The sequence below is a fragment of the Xyrauchen texanus genome, chromosome 26, assembly GCF_025860055.1.
Source record: "Xyrauchen texanus isolate HMW12.3.18 chromosome 26, RBS_HiC_50CHRs, whole genome shotgun sequence".
Classification (NCBI taxonomy): domain Eukaryota; kingdom Metazoa; phylum Chordata; class Actinopteri; order Cypriniformes; family Catostomidae; genus Xyrauchen; species Xyrauchen texanus.
Genome location: NC_068301.1, coordinates 34,568,295 through 34,588,676, shown reverse-complemented (window position 1 = coordinate 34,588,676; position 20,382 = coordinate 34,568,295). Strand labels below are relative to the sequence as shown.

The following is a 20,382-nucleotide window of genomic DNA, read 5'->3' as shown; positions in this document are numbered from 1 at the left end:
GCGTCAACATGCCCTGTTATTGTGTTATTTACCTTCACTAGCAGTGGAGGAGTGTAGGTCAGACGATAGCTCTCTATAATGGCCCAACAGTGGTTCTTTAATTTTATGGGACTAGTTATAAGATCGTTTTTTATAACTAGCGTGTCTCTGTCTGCTCTTATAAAGAGTATTTGACTGTGCACAGGGCGACTGTCTAGTAAACAAAGTAAACAAACATGACCGCGACCATTTCGGCCGTCGCTGCAGACTCCTCTGGTTCATCTTTCTCCATTTCTGCAAGCCTCCTGCGACTCTTTAAACACATCAAATATGAAAATCTTGCAGCAGGACTCAGTGGAGGTGTTATTTCCACAATGGTGCTACACCCCCTGGATTTGGTCAAAATAAGGTTTGCAGGTCAGTACATGTTCCCTTGTGTACAGAGGCTGTGTCTCAAACCCTGGAGAGATGGAAAAGCATATAAGTAGTATATATATATATATATATATATATATATATATATATATATATATATATCAAAATGTTTTGATTAAGTGTGATACCACGTTTTACCAGCATTGTTTCAGAATCATAAAAAGTATGCTGTCTAGGTAGGCAGCTTACAAGGTTTTAAGACAAAGCTAAAAATACAAAATAAAAACCTTTCAGAGGTTAAGCAAAACAAAGTGATTAAATGTTTTACATTTGCACTGGCATCTTATTGCCTATTTTAGGATAATTTGTGGTTATGTTTAGACAGAAGTAGGAATCTGTTGTCTCTTTCTCACTCTTTCCAGTAAGTGACGGTCTGCAAATGCGACCCCAATACGATGGCATGTTGCACTGCATGAAGACCATCTGGAAGCTAGAAGGGATCAGGGGTCTCTATCAGGGTGTTACCCCCAACATCTGGGGGGCTGGGGCATCATGGGGCCTGTACTTCCTCTTGTGAGTAGTCGAAGATGTCTTAAAAAGGGAAGCACAGAATGGAATTTCCTGTTTGCACATACTTCAACTCAAATCCAAACATAACTTCAGCGTTTATTGCCTTGATATTGATCACGTTCACTCGGCACATGCAGTATGGGAGTCCTACTCGGTTTCTTGAAAAGTAATGGAGCCTTTATAGATCACATGCCAAAAAAAGAAACGGCCAACAGTGCTGTGTCAGTTGATACTGAAGAGATGTGAAGATACTGCGTATAGTTATTTGACCTCATTTCAGACCTGTAGCGGCGATAAGCCATTTTTGTTTTATTTATTCTCTGTCTTTCAAAACTAGTTGATAAGTGGTCAGTGATATCAAAGAACTTGTGTAATATTTTGTTTGTAGAGTCATGCTGTTCAAAAAAATGAGGCAAAGGTGCAGAACTGACCGGAACAACCGATCTGAAAAGATTTATAGTTCCTAAGCAAAGATTTATGAGGTTTATATTACGGCTGTCAATTGAATTTTTTATAAAATTAATTGCATGACATGCTGATTAATTAATCAAATTAAACACAATTAATCACATATCAATATTTACTGAGAAAGGCCCCTTATTAAAGATAACTGAATATAATGTGGCAGACGAGTAATGTGGCATTGATTGCACAATACAAAAAGTGGCTTTTTAAGTCAATAAACTGTTTGTTTTATTTGAACATAAGCCAACAGTTGACTGCTATCCATTTTGCAATAATGTTCGTCAATCTGTCCTGTTCTACTGGACATATTTTCCTGTTCCGTTTGGGATATTTTGAATTATCATCTACACTCACTGAGCACTTTATTAGGAACACTATGGTCCTAATAATGTGCCCGACATGGTCTTCTGCGGTTGTAGCCCAACCGCCTCAAGGTTCTACTTGTTGTTCATTCTGAGATGCTATTCTGCTCACCACAATTGTACAGAGTGGTTATCTGAGTTACCGTAGACTTTCTGTCAACTCAAACCAGTCTGGCCATTCTCCGTTGACCTCGCTCGTCAACAAGTCATTTCTGGCCTCAGAACTGGTTGTTTTTTGTTTTTGGCACCATTCTGAGTAATTCTAGAGACTGTTGTGTGTGAAAATTCCAGAAGATCAGCAGTTACAGAAATACTCAAACCAGCCCATCTGGCACCAACAATCATGCCACGCTCCGAATCACTGAAATCACATGGTTGATGTGAACATTAACTGTAGCTCCTGACCCCTATATGCATGATTTTATACATTACACTGCTGCCACATGATTGGCTAAATAGATATTTGCTTGGAGAATTAAGTGTACAGGTGTTCCTAATAAGACACTATTTGAGCATTTCACTGGTTTTTAAGGAATATTCAGGGTTCAATACAAGTTAAGCTAATAAGTCGACAGCATTTGTGGTATAATGTTTTTTACCACAAGATTTAATTTCGACTCATCCATACGTTGGTATAAAAAAAAGGAAAAATTGAAGTTACAGTTGTGAAGTGAATGGGACCAATTTTTGGAGGGTTTAAATGCAGAAATGTGAAGCTTATAATTTTATAAAAGCACTTACATTAATTCTAAAAAAATTTAAATTACAGTTTTTCGGGTCATGTTAGAGTTTCAGGGTTTACGGCAATACGTCATCATGCCAATGAAGTTGTAAAGTTGGCTATAACTTTACACAGATGCGGTTAGTATGTGATTTTATCACACTGAAATCATGTTAACTTTCATATTGTTTACGTCTTGTGGCTATATTTTTGAAACAGTGATTATTATAACATTTACAGATTGACCCCATTCACTTCAATTGTAAGTGCCTCACTGTAACCTCAATTTTTCCTTTTCTTAAAAAAAGGGGGGGTGAGTCGATTTTTTTTTTTTGTAGTAATCAACATTATGCCATAAATGCTGTCAATTGAGCTTAACTTGAAATGAACCCAGAATATTCCTTTAAGCACCCATATTAACAGATGACACCATTTACACTGCAAGCGTGAGTCGTCCCAGAAGCGGCAGTGAGCTGATAGTTTTGGCGTTGAGAATATCTTTGCCGTGCGGCTCATGCTGATCTCAGCTTTTCGTGCAGTACAAAACAAAAATAATCAGGAGATTATAGAATAGACACAAAAGCCAATCAAAAGTATTAAAATCGAATATATAATACACCCAAATGTATATGTCTGCATGCAAGTAAACTAAATGCAAATTAATAAAGTAAAGAATTAATAAACTGCCGGACCTTTTGCCATTCTTTGTATGTAGGTGTACAGCTTTGACACAACACTAACCAATCATAACCAAGTGTGCTGATAAAGTTGAAGTATGTGACTGCCCGCTGTTGTCCTTGAAGCAGCAGTAACCTCAGCTTATTACGACCTTGTAAAGGGAACAATGGAAAGGAGGCGGCGAGAACTGGCTTGACAATATAAAAAATTGTTCAATAAAGAAATAAACCAAAAGACACAAACATAAACACACAACGGTCAGCTGCCCGTAAATGTTCTCTCTGTCGCACCACCGTCCGCAGTCAGCCTTTATCCTTCTCGGAGGCTTAATTAGCCTGATAAGGGACCGGGTGTGCAGCATCATGACCCGGCCCTGCCCTCCGCCCTGTCACAGACCTTATTAAAGAAAACATTTGGTGTAGGACCCCTTAGATAACTTTATTTCCTGCACAGAGGCGCTCCTGTTTCTCACAGAAGAGACGTGGCCAATGTGAAAGGTCAACACAACCGCTCCCCTCACACCTCGCTTGTACTCATGGCGGATGTGTGAACCCGCCGTGGTGTGACATGTACAAACATAAAGTTACATATACTTCAAGCTTGAATTGCCCTAATGGTAGGAAAAACTCTATCACGAAATTTACATACAGGTCAGGAAGCATGATTCATTTCGTTATTTTTGTTAACACAGTATCTTTTATATAATTAATCAGACTTGATGTGTTAAATCGAAAGCCCTAGTTTACTTTTCTATAGTATAAATGTATGTAATTTATATCAAATATAAATAGAGCTGCATTAATGCCATAAAATAGCTTTTGTTATGCACTAATGTCTTTTTTTAAATTCACAGTTAACAATATTTTTTAAAATAATAGTTCACCCCAAAAAATGTAATTCTGTTTTTTTTATCATGCCGTTACAAACCTGTATTACTTTATTCTTCTTCCATGGAACACAAAAGGAGATGTTTTGAAGATGTTTAAGCCACTTTTTCAAACAAAGTATACATTGGCCAAGGACTGTCATGCTCCAAAATGTAAAAAAAAAAAACACCATAAAAGTAGTACAACTTACAGTATGCCTGTATTTCATGTCTTGAAGCCATACAATAGCTTTGTGTGAGAAACAGACCAGAATTTAAGCTGACATTACAGATTTTAGAATTTGTTTCCCTCCGCCATAGCTCTTAAATTGATAACCCATCCATGCTTCTGCATATTTAAGCTTTACATTACGTCACGTTCATCTGTGAAACATGCATCATACATAATCTTTGCCAAATCTGGCACAAACACACCTGAGATTTGAGAGCCACAGCTTGTGGGAACATTTTCTGTGAATAATGGCTTAAAGCTGAAGTATGTAACTTTTTGTGTCAACCTACTTTCTTCTATCCCAAGTTATGCAGAGACAGTGTCATTTGAAGTCAGAAGTTTACATACACCTTAGCCAAATACATTTAAAGTTTTTCACAATTCCTGTCATTTAATCATAGAAAACATTCCCTGTCTTAGGTCAGTTAGGATCACTACTTTATTTTAAGAATGTGAAATGTCAGAAGAATAGTAGAGATAATGATTTATTTCAGCTTCCCAGTGAGTCAGAAGTTTACATACACTTTGTTAGTATTTAGTAGCATTGTCTTTATATTGTGTAACTCAGGTCTAACTTTTTGGGGGCCTTCCACAAGCTTCTCACAATAAGTTGCTGGAATTCTGGCCCTGCAAAGCACCCCCACAACATGATGCTGCCAACCCCCATGCTTCACAGTTGGTATGGTGTTCTTCAGCTTGCAAGCTTCACCCTTTTTCCTCCAAACATAATGATGTCATTATAGCCAAACAGTTACATTTCTGTTTCATCAGACCAGAGGACATCTCTGCTAGAAAGATATTTGTCCACATGTGAACTTTCAAACTGTAGTCTGGCTTTTTTATGGTGGTTTTGGAGCAGTGGCTTCTTTTGAGCAGTGGCATAAGCCTTTCAGGTTATGTTGATATAAGACTCATTTTACTGTGGATATAGATACTTGTATACCTGTTTCCTCCAGCATCTTCACAAGGTCCTTTGCTGTTGTTCTGGGATTGATTTGCACTTTTCGCACCAAACTACATTAATCACTAGGACAGAATGCATCTCCTTCCTGAGCAGTATGATGGCTGCATGGTCCCATGGTGTATATACTTGCGTACTATTGTTTGTACAGATGGACGTGGTACCGGCCTTTGGAAATTACTCCCAAGGATGAACCAGACTTGTGGAGGTCTACAATTGTTTTTCTGAGGTCTTGGCTGATTTCTTTTGATTTTGCCATGATGTCAAGCAAAGAGGCACTGAGTTTGAAGCTAGACCTTAAAATACATTTACAGATACACCTCTAATTCAGTATTCTTCCTATCAGAAGCTAATAATTGTGTATAGGATTGACATCATTTTCTGGAATCTTAAAGGCACATTTAACTTGGTGTATGTAAACTTCTGACCCACTGGAATTGTGATATTCAATTAAAAGTGAAACAGTCTGTCTGTAAACAATTATTGGAAAAATGACTCATGTCATGCACAAAGTAGATGTCCTAAACTACTTGCCAAAACTATAGTTTGCTAATATGAAATCTGTGAAGTGGTTAAAAATAAGTTTTAATGACTTCAACCAAAGTGTATGTAAACTTCTGACTTCAACTGTATTAGTAAGCCATTCATAGATTAATGTTCTTGAAAAATGTAAACACTGTGTCTCTGTGGAGCTATACATTTCCTGTGTCTATTTTTGAGTGACCTGTTTATGAGTGGTGTATTCAAAATCTGATTTAAAAACATGGCGCTAGAATCACAGAAATTACATACTTTAAATGTCATCTTTTCCTCAAACAAAGCTATCAAATTGTAAAAAGACTTGAAATATACTGCACAAGTCATATTGACAACTTTTATAGTGCTTTTTTGACATTTTTGAAGATCCACAGACTTTCGGCAAAGAGCGCTTCTTTTGCATTCCATGGAAAAAAGAAAGTAATACTGGTTTGGAACAAAATAAGGGTAAGTACATTATGACAGCATTTTTATTTTTAATTCTTTTTTATAATTCTATTTATTTTATTCCTTTAATGTAACCTTACCCTCCAAAAAAATCCCTATGTTCATTCAATAACAAATTACTATATGAAGTGAGGTCAGTGCACTATACATCACTTTACAATAGACTTCCAAGTGCTATATGGCTTCCAGGAATGTAATGTTGCTCTGTTTTGTCTTCCTACAGTTATAATGCTATTAAAGCATACACACAGGAGGGGCGGCAAACAGAGCTGACTGCAGGTGAACACCTGGTGTCTGCGGCAGAGGCAGGTCAGTATGAGAAAAGAGCCACCTGTGTGGTTGACAAACTAAACAGCTACAGCTATTGCTCACTTATGAGAATGGTACAACTGCAGTGTCAGGGGCCTTGGAGATGAGTTTGTTCTCCAGTGCTAGCTGGGTCAATCCTCTTATGCTGTATCTTTTGAACCCTATTTAATTTCTATTAAAGGTGTACCAGTCTTTCAGTAAGGAATTACCTTTTGTTTTTTTCAAAGGATTTTGATAAATAAAAACAGGATGGAAATTGATATTGAAGAAATATAGGAAAACCTGTTAATTGATTTAGGGATGTACCTATCCGATACCTGGATCGGTTTCTTCTCAGATATTGGCAGATCAAGAATCGGTCTGACGAATCTGATCCAAATCTGATACTGTGTGTTAATCATGGGGTTACACCAAGCTCCAAAAATGGCATAAAAGAACCATTAAAGCACCATTAAAGTAGTCCATATGACTCATGCATTTTATTTAAAGTCTTTCGAAGACATACTACAGCTGCATAAATCTCAAAAGGCTACATTTACATATTTAGCGTACTTCAGTAAATGAGCGGTGCACTGTTGTTTCACACACATACTGTGCACATAGGATTCTTATGGATTGAGATTGGAACTGTATTAAAGCAATTTACCAGATTTTGAATGAAAAGTATATTAAACTACTGTGAACCAGTCCACAAACAGACACACTATGTTCACTGTTTTCTGGAGTGTTCTGTCAAAATAAAAGCCCCAGGGTTTAAAGTTAAGAAATTACGAATGAAATGGATTAGTATTTTACAATGAAATTCAAATATTTATTATTCTTTTTATTATTGATAATAATAATGTCTAGGTTACTAGTGTAACCTCCGTTCCCTGATGGAGGGAACGAGACGTTGTGTTGATTATAGTGACACAAGGGGCTTCTTTCGGGAGCCTCGGATACCTCTGAATATGAAAAATGCCAATGGCAAATTGGCGAACAGAATTTGCATGTCCCGCCCCCCAGACATACGGGTATAAAAGCAGGCAAGGCTAGGGGGTCACAACATCTCGTTCCCTCCATCAGGGAACGGAGGTTACACTAGTAACCTAGACATTATTATTACGTAGCTTAATTGATTCTAGAGGCTCGAAGGGGATTCTCTGGAGGCCCACAAGGACCATGGATTGATCCCATGAGGGGAACAGGCATGGCCTGGGAGGGTTCAACTTCCAGGCGCCTCTTAGAAACCTGATAATCAGGTTGTGCTTTCCTAGGGCCTTATCGTGATCCGACTGCGCACCTCTGCGGTCTTCAGATCGGGAAGAACACCAATTTGCGAAGAGGCGCCACTTTAGGAAGGAAAGAAAGAAAGAAAACTCCATCTCATGTTCAGTTTTAAATCCTTTAAGATCTTGGAGTTGTCGCCACATCTGAAAAGCCAATCCGATGTTGTTTTTTACTTGTAGACTCTTCTCCATTCTCGTTTTCTTTATTTTGAAAACAGGTGATTCCCCTGAGGGTTGCCTTTTTGAATGATCCATGGTCAATGTCGCTCAGTTGTTGTAAGCTACAAGCTTTCAGCTTCAAATTACTACCACACATACATGCGCTGTAGTAGCGACGATGACGAGCTGGAGGCCCGGATCATTCCACCACGCTTTTTGTAATAAATGAGGCTGATTCATTAAACAGTTTCAACACTTTTTGTGTGGTATTTCAGCACAAATACCTGCATCTTATTCACTACCCGCACTGTGTCTTAAAAATGTAAATTATTTACAGTTATTTAAATTAGGCTCATTTAAGCTTAATGCATTTTTAGTGAATCTGCCCCAGTGTGTAGTTAGATGGTTTTTTTTTTATTCACATATAAAAGACTAACCCCACCCCAATCAGTTCCACACAGTGAGGTATAGATATTCTAAACTGATTAAGAAAAAACAACAATGGTATCAGATAAGGAACTGATACTGAGAGTTCAGGTTGGCTGATCAGAATCAGATCGGGAGAGAAAAAATGGTGTCGGTGCATCCCTAAAGAGATTACTAATTTAAAACATTATTCCCATTAAAACATGTTAAAAAAATTAATAATTAAATTTAGAGAATGGACAAAAAGGAAGAAACACCAAAAATACAAAATGGCTGGTTTTCATTAACATTGTGATAAAAGAAAACCGATTAATATGATTTCCATCTCTTAAAAAATAGTTTAATATTTTAACCAATAAATTACATGAAAATGTACTGCACAAAAGAAATGACCCAGCTCCAGAAACAGGCTCTTTCAAAACTGACAACGTTGTGAATAGGGAAGAGTCAAGACTGTGGTATCTGGTATAGGAAGTGAAATAAACAGATTTTTCTAAAGCAGAGAGCAAACATTAAAAGGAACAACTGAACCAATAATATCTGTACAATGTTGACACGAACTGATATGAATGTTTTGGCCTTAAATGTTTTAGAAGCTCTTAGTTAAAGGTGAAGTGTGTCATTTTTGCAGCGATAGCACATCAAACAAAATGGAAAATAATTTGAAATATATAACAAAATGTCATTGTTTAAAGAAAATGTGAGTGATGCTAGCCTGTGTAAATCTTGCCGCCACAATGCTAAAGTGTTGAGGGTGCCTTAAATGTTCTGTCATTTAAGGCACCCTACAATCATGATCGTGCTGAGAGACTGCAATAGCAATATGTACTGTGAAAAAGAATTATATTTAGGTCTGTTCTCTCCCAGAAACAATGGATCACTTCAGAAGACATGGATTAAACCACTGAAGTATTATGGATTACTTTTATGTGGCCTTTATGTGCTTTTTGGAGCTTTCCTAAACAGTCATACTGCCCCTTCAGCCCTTAACGCTCTGCAGGAAGTCAAGCTACAAATCACTCAATTATAGTTGTCTCTGCACATTAAACTGGGATAGAAGAAAGTATTTTAACATTGAAATATTACACACTTCACCATTAACAAACAGTGTTATCAAAACATGAATATATGACTTCATTGTACACTAACACTACAAACTTTGACAGTTAGCTGGCTAATACGGTATCAATCCTGGCCTGCATTTCTAGACTCGTTATGATAAAACGAGTCTGAATTATTTTTCATAATGGCTACTTTTAAATGTTAAAATGCTTAAGCATTGAAACATAGCTAGCATAGTGCTAACGGCGAGTGGCTTTGATAAAGTGTTGGTTTTGAAGGTGCCCTTGTGTTGGACTGGCTGTACCATGTTCCCCTGCGTTTCTAGGCATTCTGGCGCTTTGCCTCACCAACCCGGTCTGGGTGACAAAGACCCGGCTGGTGCTGCAGTACAATGCAGATCCTTCCCGGAAGCAGTACAAGGGAATGATGGACGCCCTCGTGAAAATATACCGTCACGAGGGTATCCCGGGACTATACAGGGTACATCTACAGATTTTAAATTAACCCCATTCATCTGTTTCATAAGCAGAGATTCTGTTGAAGGTATAGTAGAGATTTCATGTGTGTTAATTCTAGGCCCCATTTACAACTTTAATTAACATGTTTAGCTGGACTGCATCTACACCTTGCAGACAATTGCATCTCCACTGTGATCAGAGAGCGATCAGATCAAAGTTACCCACGCAAAATGTAAAACGCTACTTACAGTTGTGTTCAAATAAATAGCAGTGCTTTAATAAAGTGCAAATATTTTTTAATAGTTTTATTTCCATATTTCAAATGTAGTGGAAACATAACACATTTAATTCCAAATCAAAGCATTAACAAAATAGCAGTGTCGACAATTTTCTGTTCAAACTCAATATTTAGTTGCATAACATTGTTTTTGATAACTGCTGAGCATCTGCGTTGCATCGAGTCAACCAACTTCTGGCACCTAGAAACAGGTATTTCAGCCCAGGATGAACAAACTACATTCCACAGTTCCTGTGAATGTTTAGGTTTTGCTTCAGAAACTGCATTTTTAAAGTCACCCACGAGTTTTCAATGGGGTTGAGGTCAGGGGATTGAGCTGGCCACTCCATTACCTCGATCCTTTTTGTCTGGAACTAAGATGTTGCTCACTTCAATCGTATGTTTGGGGTAATTGTCTTGTTGAAACACCCATTTAAGGGGCATTTCCTCTTCAGCGTAGGTCAACATAATCTCTTCAAGTATTTTGATGTATTCAAACTGATCCATGATCCCTGGTATATGATAAATAGGCCCAACGACGCAGCATGAAAAACATCCCCATACCATGATTTTTGCTTCACCATGCTTCACTGTCTTCATATTGAACTGTGGCTTGAATTCAGTACCCGGGGGAACGTACTGTCGTTAACCACTAGATCCGAAAAGAGCAATTTTACTTTCATCAGTCCACAGAATCTTACGCCAGTTCTCTTTGGGCCAATCGATGTGTTCCTTTGCAAATTTTAACCGATTCTGCACATGCTGTTTTTTCAACAATGGTGCTTAATGGGGGCTTCTTGCTGGTAGCTTACTGGTAACAGTACTTACTGGTAATATAGATCATCTTTTATCTTTCCGATCGCTTTCTGACTTTTCTTCGATCCGTTTTAACAGTAGTTGCTTGTTTTCTTCCGTGTGTTTCGGGATTTTGTTGCCATTTTAAAGCATTTGAGATAATTTTAGCTGAGCATCCTATAATTTGCTGCACTTCTTTATACGTTTTCCCATCTCCAATCAACTTTTGAATCAAATTACGTTGTTCCTCCGAAAAATGTTTGGAACGTTCCATTATACTTAGCAATTCAGAAGAAAATATATTTTATAACAATGTGTGAAACATTTGCTTCCCTTCTTCCTTAATAAAGGACAATTAATGACACCTGTCTTTTCACAGAATTAATGAGTTCTCTAATTAAACTACACACTGCTATTATTTTGAACACGCCCCTTTCAATGAATGAGTCAATTACTCAGAACAAGACAGTTGGGTATGTTGTTGTTCTATTCCACTACTACATCTACAAGTTTAACACAACTGTACATATTACATCAGAGCCTGTTGGAACTGAAAAGTCTTTTCGCGTATTTTAAAAACATTGATGGATAATTCAAATGCTTTCCATCACCAATTGACAATCAGGAGTTTTTCTTAATTGAACTTTTTTTATTTAATTTTAAATTTCAGGTCGCCAAAGCAAATTCAATGATTTTCGTCTCGCGTTCGGTGCTTTATAAGTGCTAAATATGAGAGATGACATATTCCAATAGGATAATTCACTGTTCATTGGTTGGTTGACAAGATTCCAAGATGGCAGTATCTATTGTGTTCTTCACATTGCATTTTAACTAAAGGCTTAACAGAAGAAGGCCAAAGTCTTTCTAGCAAGGCAGTCCACTGGCGGCCATCTTTGGAATGTTCTCGTGAAGCTATTTCCAGTCATGAAAGTGCAGCTCCTATCTACTTGAATGGAGAAAGACCTAAATCTCCAAAACAGTTGGTCAAGATTACGATCAAAGAACGTATTTCACAACACTGGATTCATAAATTGTGCTTCTTTAGCTCAGATTTAGCTAAAAATGCAATTTTCAGGTCTTGTTTAGCTAATGCACATGCGCGTTCATTGAGTTGATTGGCAGGGGATGTCTGTATCTAAAAGGTGATTGGCTCATTTACCTGTAAGGCGGGCCTTCCAATTTCTCCCATTCATTTTAATAGAAGTGGCACATCTCTGCAAAATAGTCTCAGAAAAGACAACACAAAAACAAAAATACTACTATGTGCTATCTGATAGCGATCTGATCGCCATAAAGTCATGTTAATGCTAGGTGTATATGGGGCCTTAAAGTCAACATGAAATCAAAATGGACCCCATTTACTTCCGTAATACACATTCCAGGTCTGGTTGTGCACAATTCTATGCACGTTATTCCAAAGAACATTTTTGTAATCTATGATCAAAATGTTATAACTTTCTTTTTCGGCTGATGCCATTTAGACCACACAGACTATTTGTTAATGTTAAACAACAAACAGACTCCCATTGTATGTCAAACGGTCTATCTAATTCTTGCCAGTAATTTAATGCCGGTTAACATACAGTGTGTACGGAAAGTATTCAGACCCCCTTACATTTTTCACTCTTTGTTATATTGCAGCCATTTGCTTAAATCATTTAAGTTCATTTTTTTCCTCATTATTGTACACACAGCACCCCATATTGACAGAAAAACACAGAATTGTTGACATTTTTGCACATTTATTAAAAAAGAAAAACTGAAATATCACATGGTCCTAAGTATTCAGACCCTTTGTTCAGTATTTAGTAGAAGCACCCTTTTGATCTAATACAGCCATGAGTCTTTTTGGGAAAGATGCAACAAGTTTTTCACATCTGGATTTGGGTATCCTCTGCCATTCCTCCTTGCAGATCCTCTCCAGTTCTGTCAGGTTGGATGGTAAACGTTGGTAGACAGCCATTTTCAGGTCTCTCCAGAGATGCTCAATTGGGTTTAAGTCAGGGCTCTGGCTGGGCCATTCAAGATCAGTCACGGAGTTGTTGTGAAGCCACTCCTTCGTTATTTTAGCGGTGTCCTTAGGGTCATTGTCTTGTTGGAAGGTGAACCTTCGGCCCAGTCTGAGGTCCAGAGCACTCTGGAGAAGGTTTTCGTCCAGTATATCCCTGTACTTGGCCGCATTCATCTTTCCCTCGATTGCAACCAGTCGTCCTGTCCCTGCAGCTGAAAAACACCCCCACAGCATGATGCTGCCACCACCATGCTTCACTGTTGAGACTGTATTGGACAGGTGATGAGCAGTGCCTGGTTTTCTCCACACATACCGCTTAGAATTAAGGCCAAAAGTTCTATCTTGGTCTCATCAGACCAGAGAATCTTATTTATCACCATCTTGGAGTCCTTCAGGTGTTTTTTAGCAAACTCCATGCAGGCTTTCATGTGTCTTGCACTGAGGAGAGGCTTCCGTCGGGCCACTCTGCCATAAAGCCCCGACTGGTGGATGGCTGCAGTGATGGTTGACTTACTACAACTTTCTCCCATCTCCCGACTGCATCTCTGGAGCTCAGCCACAGTGATCTTTGGGTTCTTCTTTACCTCTCTCACCAAGGCTCTTCTCCCCCGATAGCTCAGTTTGGCCGGACGGCCAGCTCTAGGACGGGTTCTGGTCGTCCCAAACGTCTTCCATTTAAGGATTATGGAGGCCACTGTGCTCTTATGAACCTTAAGGGCAGCAGAACTTTTTTTGTAACCTTGGCCAGATCTGTGCCTTGCAACAATTCTGTCTCTGAGCTCTTCAGGCAGTTCCTTTGACCTCATGATTCTCATTTGCTCTGACATGCACTGTGAGCTGTAAGGTCTTATATAGACAGGTGTGTGGCTTTCCTAATCAAGTCCAATCAGTATAATCAAACACAGCTGAACTCAATTGAAGGTGTAGAACCATCTCAAGGATGATCAGAAGAAATGGACAGCACCTGAGTTAAATATATGAGTGTCACAGCAAAGGGTCTGAATACTTAGGACCATGTGATATTTCAGTTTTTCTTTTTTAATAAATGTGCAAAAATGTCAACAATTCTGTGTTTTTCTTTCAAGATGGGGTGCTGTGTGTACAATAATGAGGAAAAAAAATGAACTTAAATGATTTTAGCAAATGGCTGCAATACAACAGAGTGAAACATTTAAGGGGGTCTGAATACTTTCCGTACCCACTGTAAAGATTACAGCGATAATACCAAATAATAACAAACTAAACACTGAAAAACAAGTATTACCTTTGAAATTAGAGGTCAACCGATTAGATTTTGTTTTCCTTATGTGTTTGTGTAAGCTGAAAGCACATACATTTCAAAATAAGAGTCATCTGTTTATTTTGGGCTTGTTTATTGTTTAAATCTGACATTATGCACCTAAATATAATTTTTTCCCCTGGTCATTATGTGGATTTTGGTTGCATAATAAACTATTTCTGGGATTTAATACATTTTGGACTCTTTTAGCCTCTATGTCTGTTCCCGTCACAGTAAGGAAAGACTAAAGACATTTTTTTTTACAATCAATAAATCAATTTGAAAAACTTTCAGCCAGTTAATCGGTTATCTGCCTTTTTCTATCACCTTAGATATTGGTATCGGCCACAGTCAGAAATGAATGGGGGCTTTGTGCAAAAATGCCATTGAAAGTGACAAAAAATGTCCCCAAAATTCCAAATGTAGGTGCAAAAATGGGTCAGAAAATGTTTCAGGAGGGCAGTAGTCTGCCACATTTGATTGCAAACTCACATTCAGGTCTGTTCTGCTATTTAACGCCCACTTTTCACAATCCAACCAATTCCTGAACGACCAAGTACCATCCTACATTTGTTTCACATGGAAGTATGTCATATTACGGAAGTAAAATGGGCCACTAACTATGTTTTATGTTGAATTTAAATGGAGGGGTGATCCAACATATTCTCCCTAAAATTGTAGTTTCACCGGAGGGCCACAAGAGGGTGTTATTGTACTATACTTGAAGAGTTGAGTATAGATCAGGCCTAAATATAGACTAAAGTCTGTGTGTGGCACACCAAATTGACCTAAAATGATAACATATTTAAATACAATTCAGTCTAGTTTAATTCTATTCTAGATTAGTTGAACAATTAAGTTAGTCTGTGAGGAAGCCATGTTTTTGTGGCTTTGTGAGTGTGTGTCTTTGTGTGTATTTATTTTGTTGTTCTACCACTGCAGGGTTTTGTGCCGGGGCTAGCAGGGACTTCCCATGCTGCATTACAGTTCATGACCTATGAGTGCCTGAAGAGGGAGAAGAATAAATATAAGAAGATGCCATCTGAATCACTGCTGGTGAGGAAATGAAACCAGTCTTATTTTTTTCAACTAGGAAAATATAATGTTATATGAGTTTCATATCCCAAAATTCAGATTAAAGGAAAATGTATGTTGTGGTAGTCTTAACATTTTGGCTTTTGGGTTAAATCTGCTCCGCATTGCATCTGATCTGGAATCAGAAATCTGAAATCAATGATAGCACAGCATGCACCCGATTGTTTGCTCATTCAAATAACTGTGCAGCAGTCTTTTCCAAAAATTGTATAAACAACACCATCTACTCAAAATGTGTGAGTCTGTAAACACTTGGTGGCTGTGTCTTCAACAAATGATATCATGTATGTATTGCTGTGTATTTAACAATAATGTGGCATTTGACTCTGTATTATACCTTAAAGAAAAGTTTATTGTGTACTGGAAACAGCAATGGTATTTATTTTAATGGAGGTGAGTCACTTTCCTGTCTCTCTACTTCAGTCTCCACTGGAGTACATCACCATTGCAGCCATCTCCAAAATATTTGCAGTGTCAGTAACTTACCCATACCAGGTGGTGCGTGCTCGCCTGCAGGACCAACACAACAACTACAGCGGTATCGTGCATGTCATCAGGGGAACGTGGAGGTATAGGTCTTTACTCTCTTTTAAACTCTCTTTAAACTCCATCACACGGAATTTAGAGAGCAATTTATTGGCTTGTCACTGTATTTTTTAATTCTGTTACTCATGTACATAATGCAAATCTATAACTAACTAAAAGTAGCAATGCAGCTAACTTAAAGGGACAGGTCTTCCAAAAATGAAAATTCTCTCATCATATACTCACCCTCATGCTATTCCAGATGTATGACTTTATCTTCTGCTGAACACAAATGAAGATTTTTAGAAAAATATTTCAGCACTGTAGGTCCATACAATGCAAGTGAATGGTGATTAGAACTTTGAAGCTCCAAAACACTCATAAAGGCAACATAAAAGTAATCCATAAGACTCCAGTTTTTAAATCCATGTCTTCTGAAGTTGTATAATAGTTGTGGGTGAGAAACAGATCAATATTTAAGTCCTTTTTTACTGTCTCCAATTTCCCTTTCACATTCTTCTTTTATTTTTGGTCATATACATTCTTTTTGCATATCGCAACCTACTGGGCATGGAGGACAATTTATAATAAAAACGGATTTAAATATTGATCTGTTTCTCTCCCACGCTCTTAACACTTCTGAAGACATGGATTTAACCACTGGAGTCTTATGGATTACTTTTATGCTGCATTTATGTGCTTTTTGGAGATTCAAAGTTTTGGACCCTATTCTATTGCATTGAAAGGTCCTACAGAGCTGAGATATTCTTCTAAAAATCTTCATTTGTGTTCTGCAGAAGAAATAAAGTCATACGTATCTGGGATTGAGTGAGTAAATGATGAGAAAATTTGTATTTATGGAAGAACTATCCCTTTAAATACATTTTCAAATAATGTCACAGTAGCTTCATTTTTTTCTAAATCGTGTAGCTTTAACAAAAACAAGCTATTTGAGTAATGGCGTAGCATGAGACGTTTACATTACCAAAGAACATTTACCGACCCACCACTTTCAACCCCATCTCAAAAAAGCAAGTATTTAAGTAAAGGTTTAGTTATATAATATCAGTTTTCATTCTCTGTTTTTTGGCATATTGTGCTTATGGGAAATCCGATTCATTTTAGTGAATCAGTTTTTGCTCACTTAAAAATTATATTTACAGATTTGTTTGAATCCCTGCACACGTTTGAGGTCTTCTTTTGTATAGTCAAATATTTGGTTAAATGGGTCATTCTTCAATGGTAGTGGCAAAAGCTGAACTGCTCTATTATGATGTCATCTTACTAGAACCTCCTGAGACCCAGCAAAAAAAGAAGTTTTACAATTTCACTATTTTTAAACATCAATGTTGCATTTTTGGAAAAAGTATATTTTATTCATATTTATTTTGCTGTGCTGAATTGTAATGTCATCCAATGTATATTTCTATAGACCAAGGAAATGAAGATGGCATGGCCAATCATTTCTTATCTCTGGAAAGCCCAGGGTTTCCTCTTAAGATACATTTACATTTAGTCATTTAGCAGACACTTTTATCCAAAGCGACTTACAAATGAGGAAGCAATGAGCAAGCAGTTTGATGTACAAAAGTCAACAATTTGTTTTTTTAATCTTTTTATATATATATATATATTGTTAAATATTAAGTAAGTGCATTTATTGTGGATAAAAAAAGATACACCCTAATTTACTACTGTGGCAAGCATAGGGTAAGAGAAACTTAAATAAAAATGAATTGCTGGGTCTCAGGAGTATAATGACCTTTAAAGCCTGATGTAACAAATATGATAGAAACAAAAATCACATATTAATTGTTTTTGTCTCTAGTTTAAAACAAAAAGAAATCCATTAAATCAATTAAGAAATAATAATAATAATAATAATAAATACAAATACACAAAATATAAATATATATAATTGTCTGACTTGTCTTATCAGTATAATGGAAGCTTAAGGACATTTAAATGTTTTAATAATTTTAATGAAATACGGGTGTCACAACGGCTTATACCTGTGGTTACTGGTATTTACAGTTAAATTCTGTGTTGTTTTAAAATTAGTAGGTACAGTTGTAGTCAGAAGTAAACCTTAGCCAAATACATTTAAACTCAGACATTTAATCGTGGAAAACATTCCCTGTCTTAGGTCAGTTAGGATCACTACTTTATTTTAAGAATGTGAAATGTCAGAATAATAGTAGAGAGAATTATTTATTTCAGCTTTTATTTCTTTCATCACATCCCCAGTGAGTCAGACGTTTACATACACTTTGTTAGTATTTGGTAGTATTGCCTTTTAAATTGTTTAACTCAGGTCAGATGTTTTGAGGGTCCTTTCACAAGCTTCTCACAATAAGTTGCTGGAATTTTGAACCGTTCATCCAGACAGAACTGGTGTAAATGAGTCAGGTTTGTAGGCCTCCTTGCTCGCACACGCCTTTTCAGTTCTGCCCACAAATTGTCTATTAGATTGAGGTCAGGGCTTTGTGATGACCACTCCAATACCTTGACTTTGTTGTCCTTAAACCATTTTGCCACAACTTTGGAGGTATGCTTGGTGTCATTTTCCATTTGGAAGAGCCATTTGCAACTGAGCTTTAACTTCCTGGCTGATGTCATGAGATGTTGCTTCAATATATCAACATCATTTTCCTTCCTCATGATGCCATCTATTTTGTGAAGTGCACCAGTTCCTCCTGTAGCAAAACACCCCCACAACATGATCCTGCCTCCCCAATGCTTCACAGTTGGGATGGTGTTCTTCTGCTTGCAAGCCTCACCCTTTTTCCTCCAAACATAACGATAGTCATTATGGCCAAACAGTTACATTTCTGTTTCATTAGACCAAAGGGCAAGATCTTTGTCTCCATGTGCACTTGCAAACTGGAGCAGTGACTTCTTCCTTGCTGAACAGCCTTTCAGGTTATGTTGATATAAGACTCATTTTACTGTGGATATAGATACTTGTCTACCTGTTTCCTCCAGCATCTTCACAAGGTCCTTTGCTGTTGTTCTGGTGTTGATTAGCACTTACCGCACCAAACTATGTTCATCACTAGGAGACAGAATGCGTCTCCTTGCTGAGCGGTATGATGGCTGTGTGGTCCCGTGGTGTTTTTACTTAATTACTATTGTTTGTACAGATGAACATGGACATGCTCCCAAGGATGAACCAGACTTGTGGAGGTCCACAATGTTTTGTGTGAAATTGTTTGATATTCCCATGATGTCAAGCAGAGGCACTGAGTTTCAAGGTAGTCCTTAAAATACATCCAGAGGTACACCTCCAATTCAGTACACCTCCTATCAGAAGCTAATTTTCTAAAGGCTTGACATGTTCTGGAATTTTCCAAGCTGCTTAAAGGCACAGTTAACAGTGTATGTACTTCTGACCCACTGGAACTGTGATATAGTCAATTAAAAGTAAAACTATCTCTCTGTAAACAATTGTTGGAAAAATGACTCATGTCATGCACAAAGTAGATGTTCTAAACAACTTGCCAAAACTATAGTTTGCTAATATGAAATCTGGGGAGTGGTTAAAAAATGAGTTTTAATGACTTCAACTTAAGTGTATGTAAACTTCTGACTTCAACTGTATATGTAATTAAAGAATTGGTAAATACAGTTTCAAAATAGCTTCCCCAACACTAATGCAAACATACACATTTGGCAGATAATATTATGCAACTCCAAGGAGTAATTTGAACTCATCTGATATTACTTTACATCAATTCAATGTTTTTTTGTTTTACTTTTCCTATAGCAATGAGGGGATTGAGGGCTTTTACAAAGGGATGGTCCCCAACTTGGTGCGAGTCATTCCAGCGTGCTGCATCACCTTCTTGGTGTTTGAAAACGTGTCACGCGTACTGTTGGGCGAGTATCACTAAATCCTCAGGACTCGCATGTGGGTGCGTACTCACCAACGCAACAATGGACCAACAAAAAATACGGCAGGACTATGTATGTGTGATGGAGAAGAGCAGGAATGTAAAACATTTCCTGTTTAAATCTAAACTCGAACGCACTTAATGAAAAGTAGAAAATTGAGGTGCATATCCAGTGTGACAGTTTCAGATTTATTGTATTGTTGATACTTGAATTTATTGGGACGTATTGACTAGTTCACCCAAAAAATGTTTAACTCTGTCATAATTTACTTATTCTCATGTCATTTTAAACCTGTCTGAATTTCTTTCTTCTGTGGATCAAAAAGAGTTGATGAAAGTGGATGGAGACAAGGGGGCTTTCAAGCTCCAAGGACAAACATAAATAAATAAAGCTCCATAAAAGTACAACTTGTTTATTAAGGTGTTACATTAAAATAATCAGAGATGCATGAGTGTCCATTATTGTCTCTCAGATTGATAAATATTAAGGTATAAAAGAGTGTAACGTTACAAACACCATGCTTTCAAGCTGTCAATGACAAGAAGTCAAGAATAGGTCATGGAAAACCAGATTCAATCCATCCTGTGACAATGCAACCCAACACCATGTTCACCAAACACGCAATTCTCTTA

General features: G+C 37.4%; 1 protein-coding gene across 1 annotated transcript; it reads left to right on the top strand.

Moving 5' to 3' along the window:
* The first annotated feature begins 11 nt into the window (after positions 1-11).
* LOC127619875 (mitochondrial folate transporter/carrier-like) lies at positions 12-20,196 on the top strand. Its single transcript, XM_052092893.1, has 7 exons — positions 12-396; positions 777-927; positions 6,416-6,501; positions 9,742-9,896; positions 15,179-15,292; positions 15,755-15,900; positions 19,623-20,196. The coding sequence occupies exons 1-7, from the start codon at positions 216-218 to the stop codon at positions 19,747-19,749; spliced, it is 960 nt and encodes a 319-aa protein (XP_051948853.1). The 5' UTR covers positions 12-215; the 3' UTR covers positions 19,750-20,196.
* The last annotated feature ends 186 nt before the right edge of the window (positions 20,197-20,382 follow it).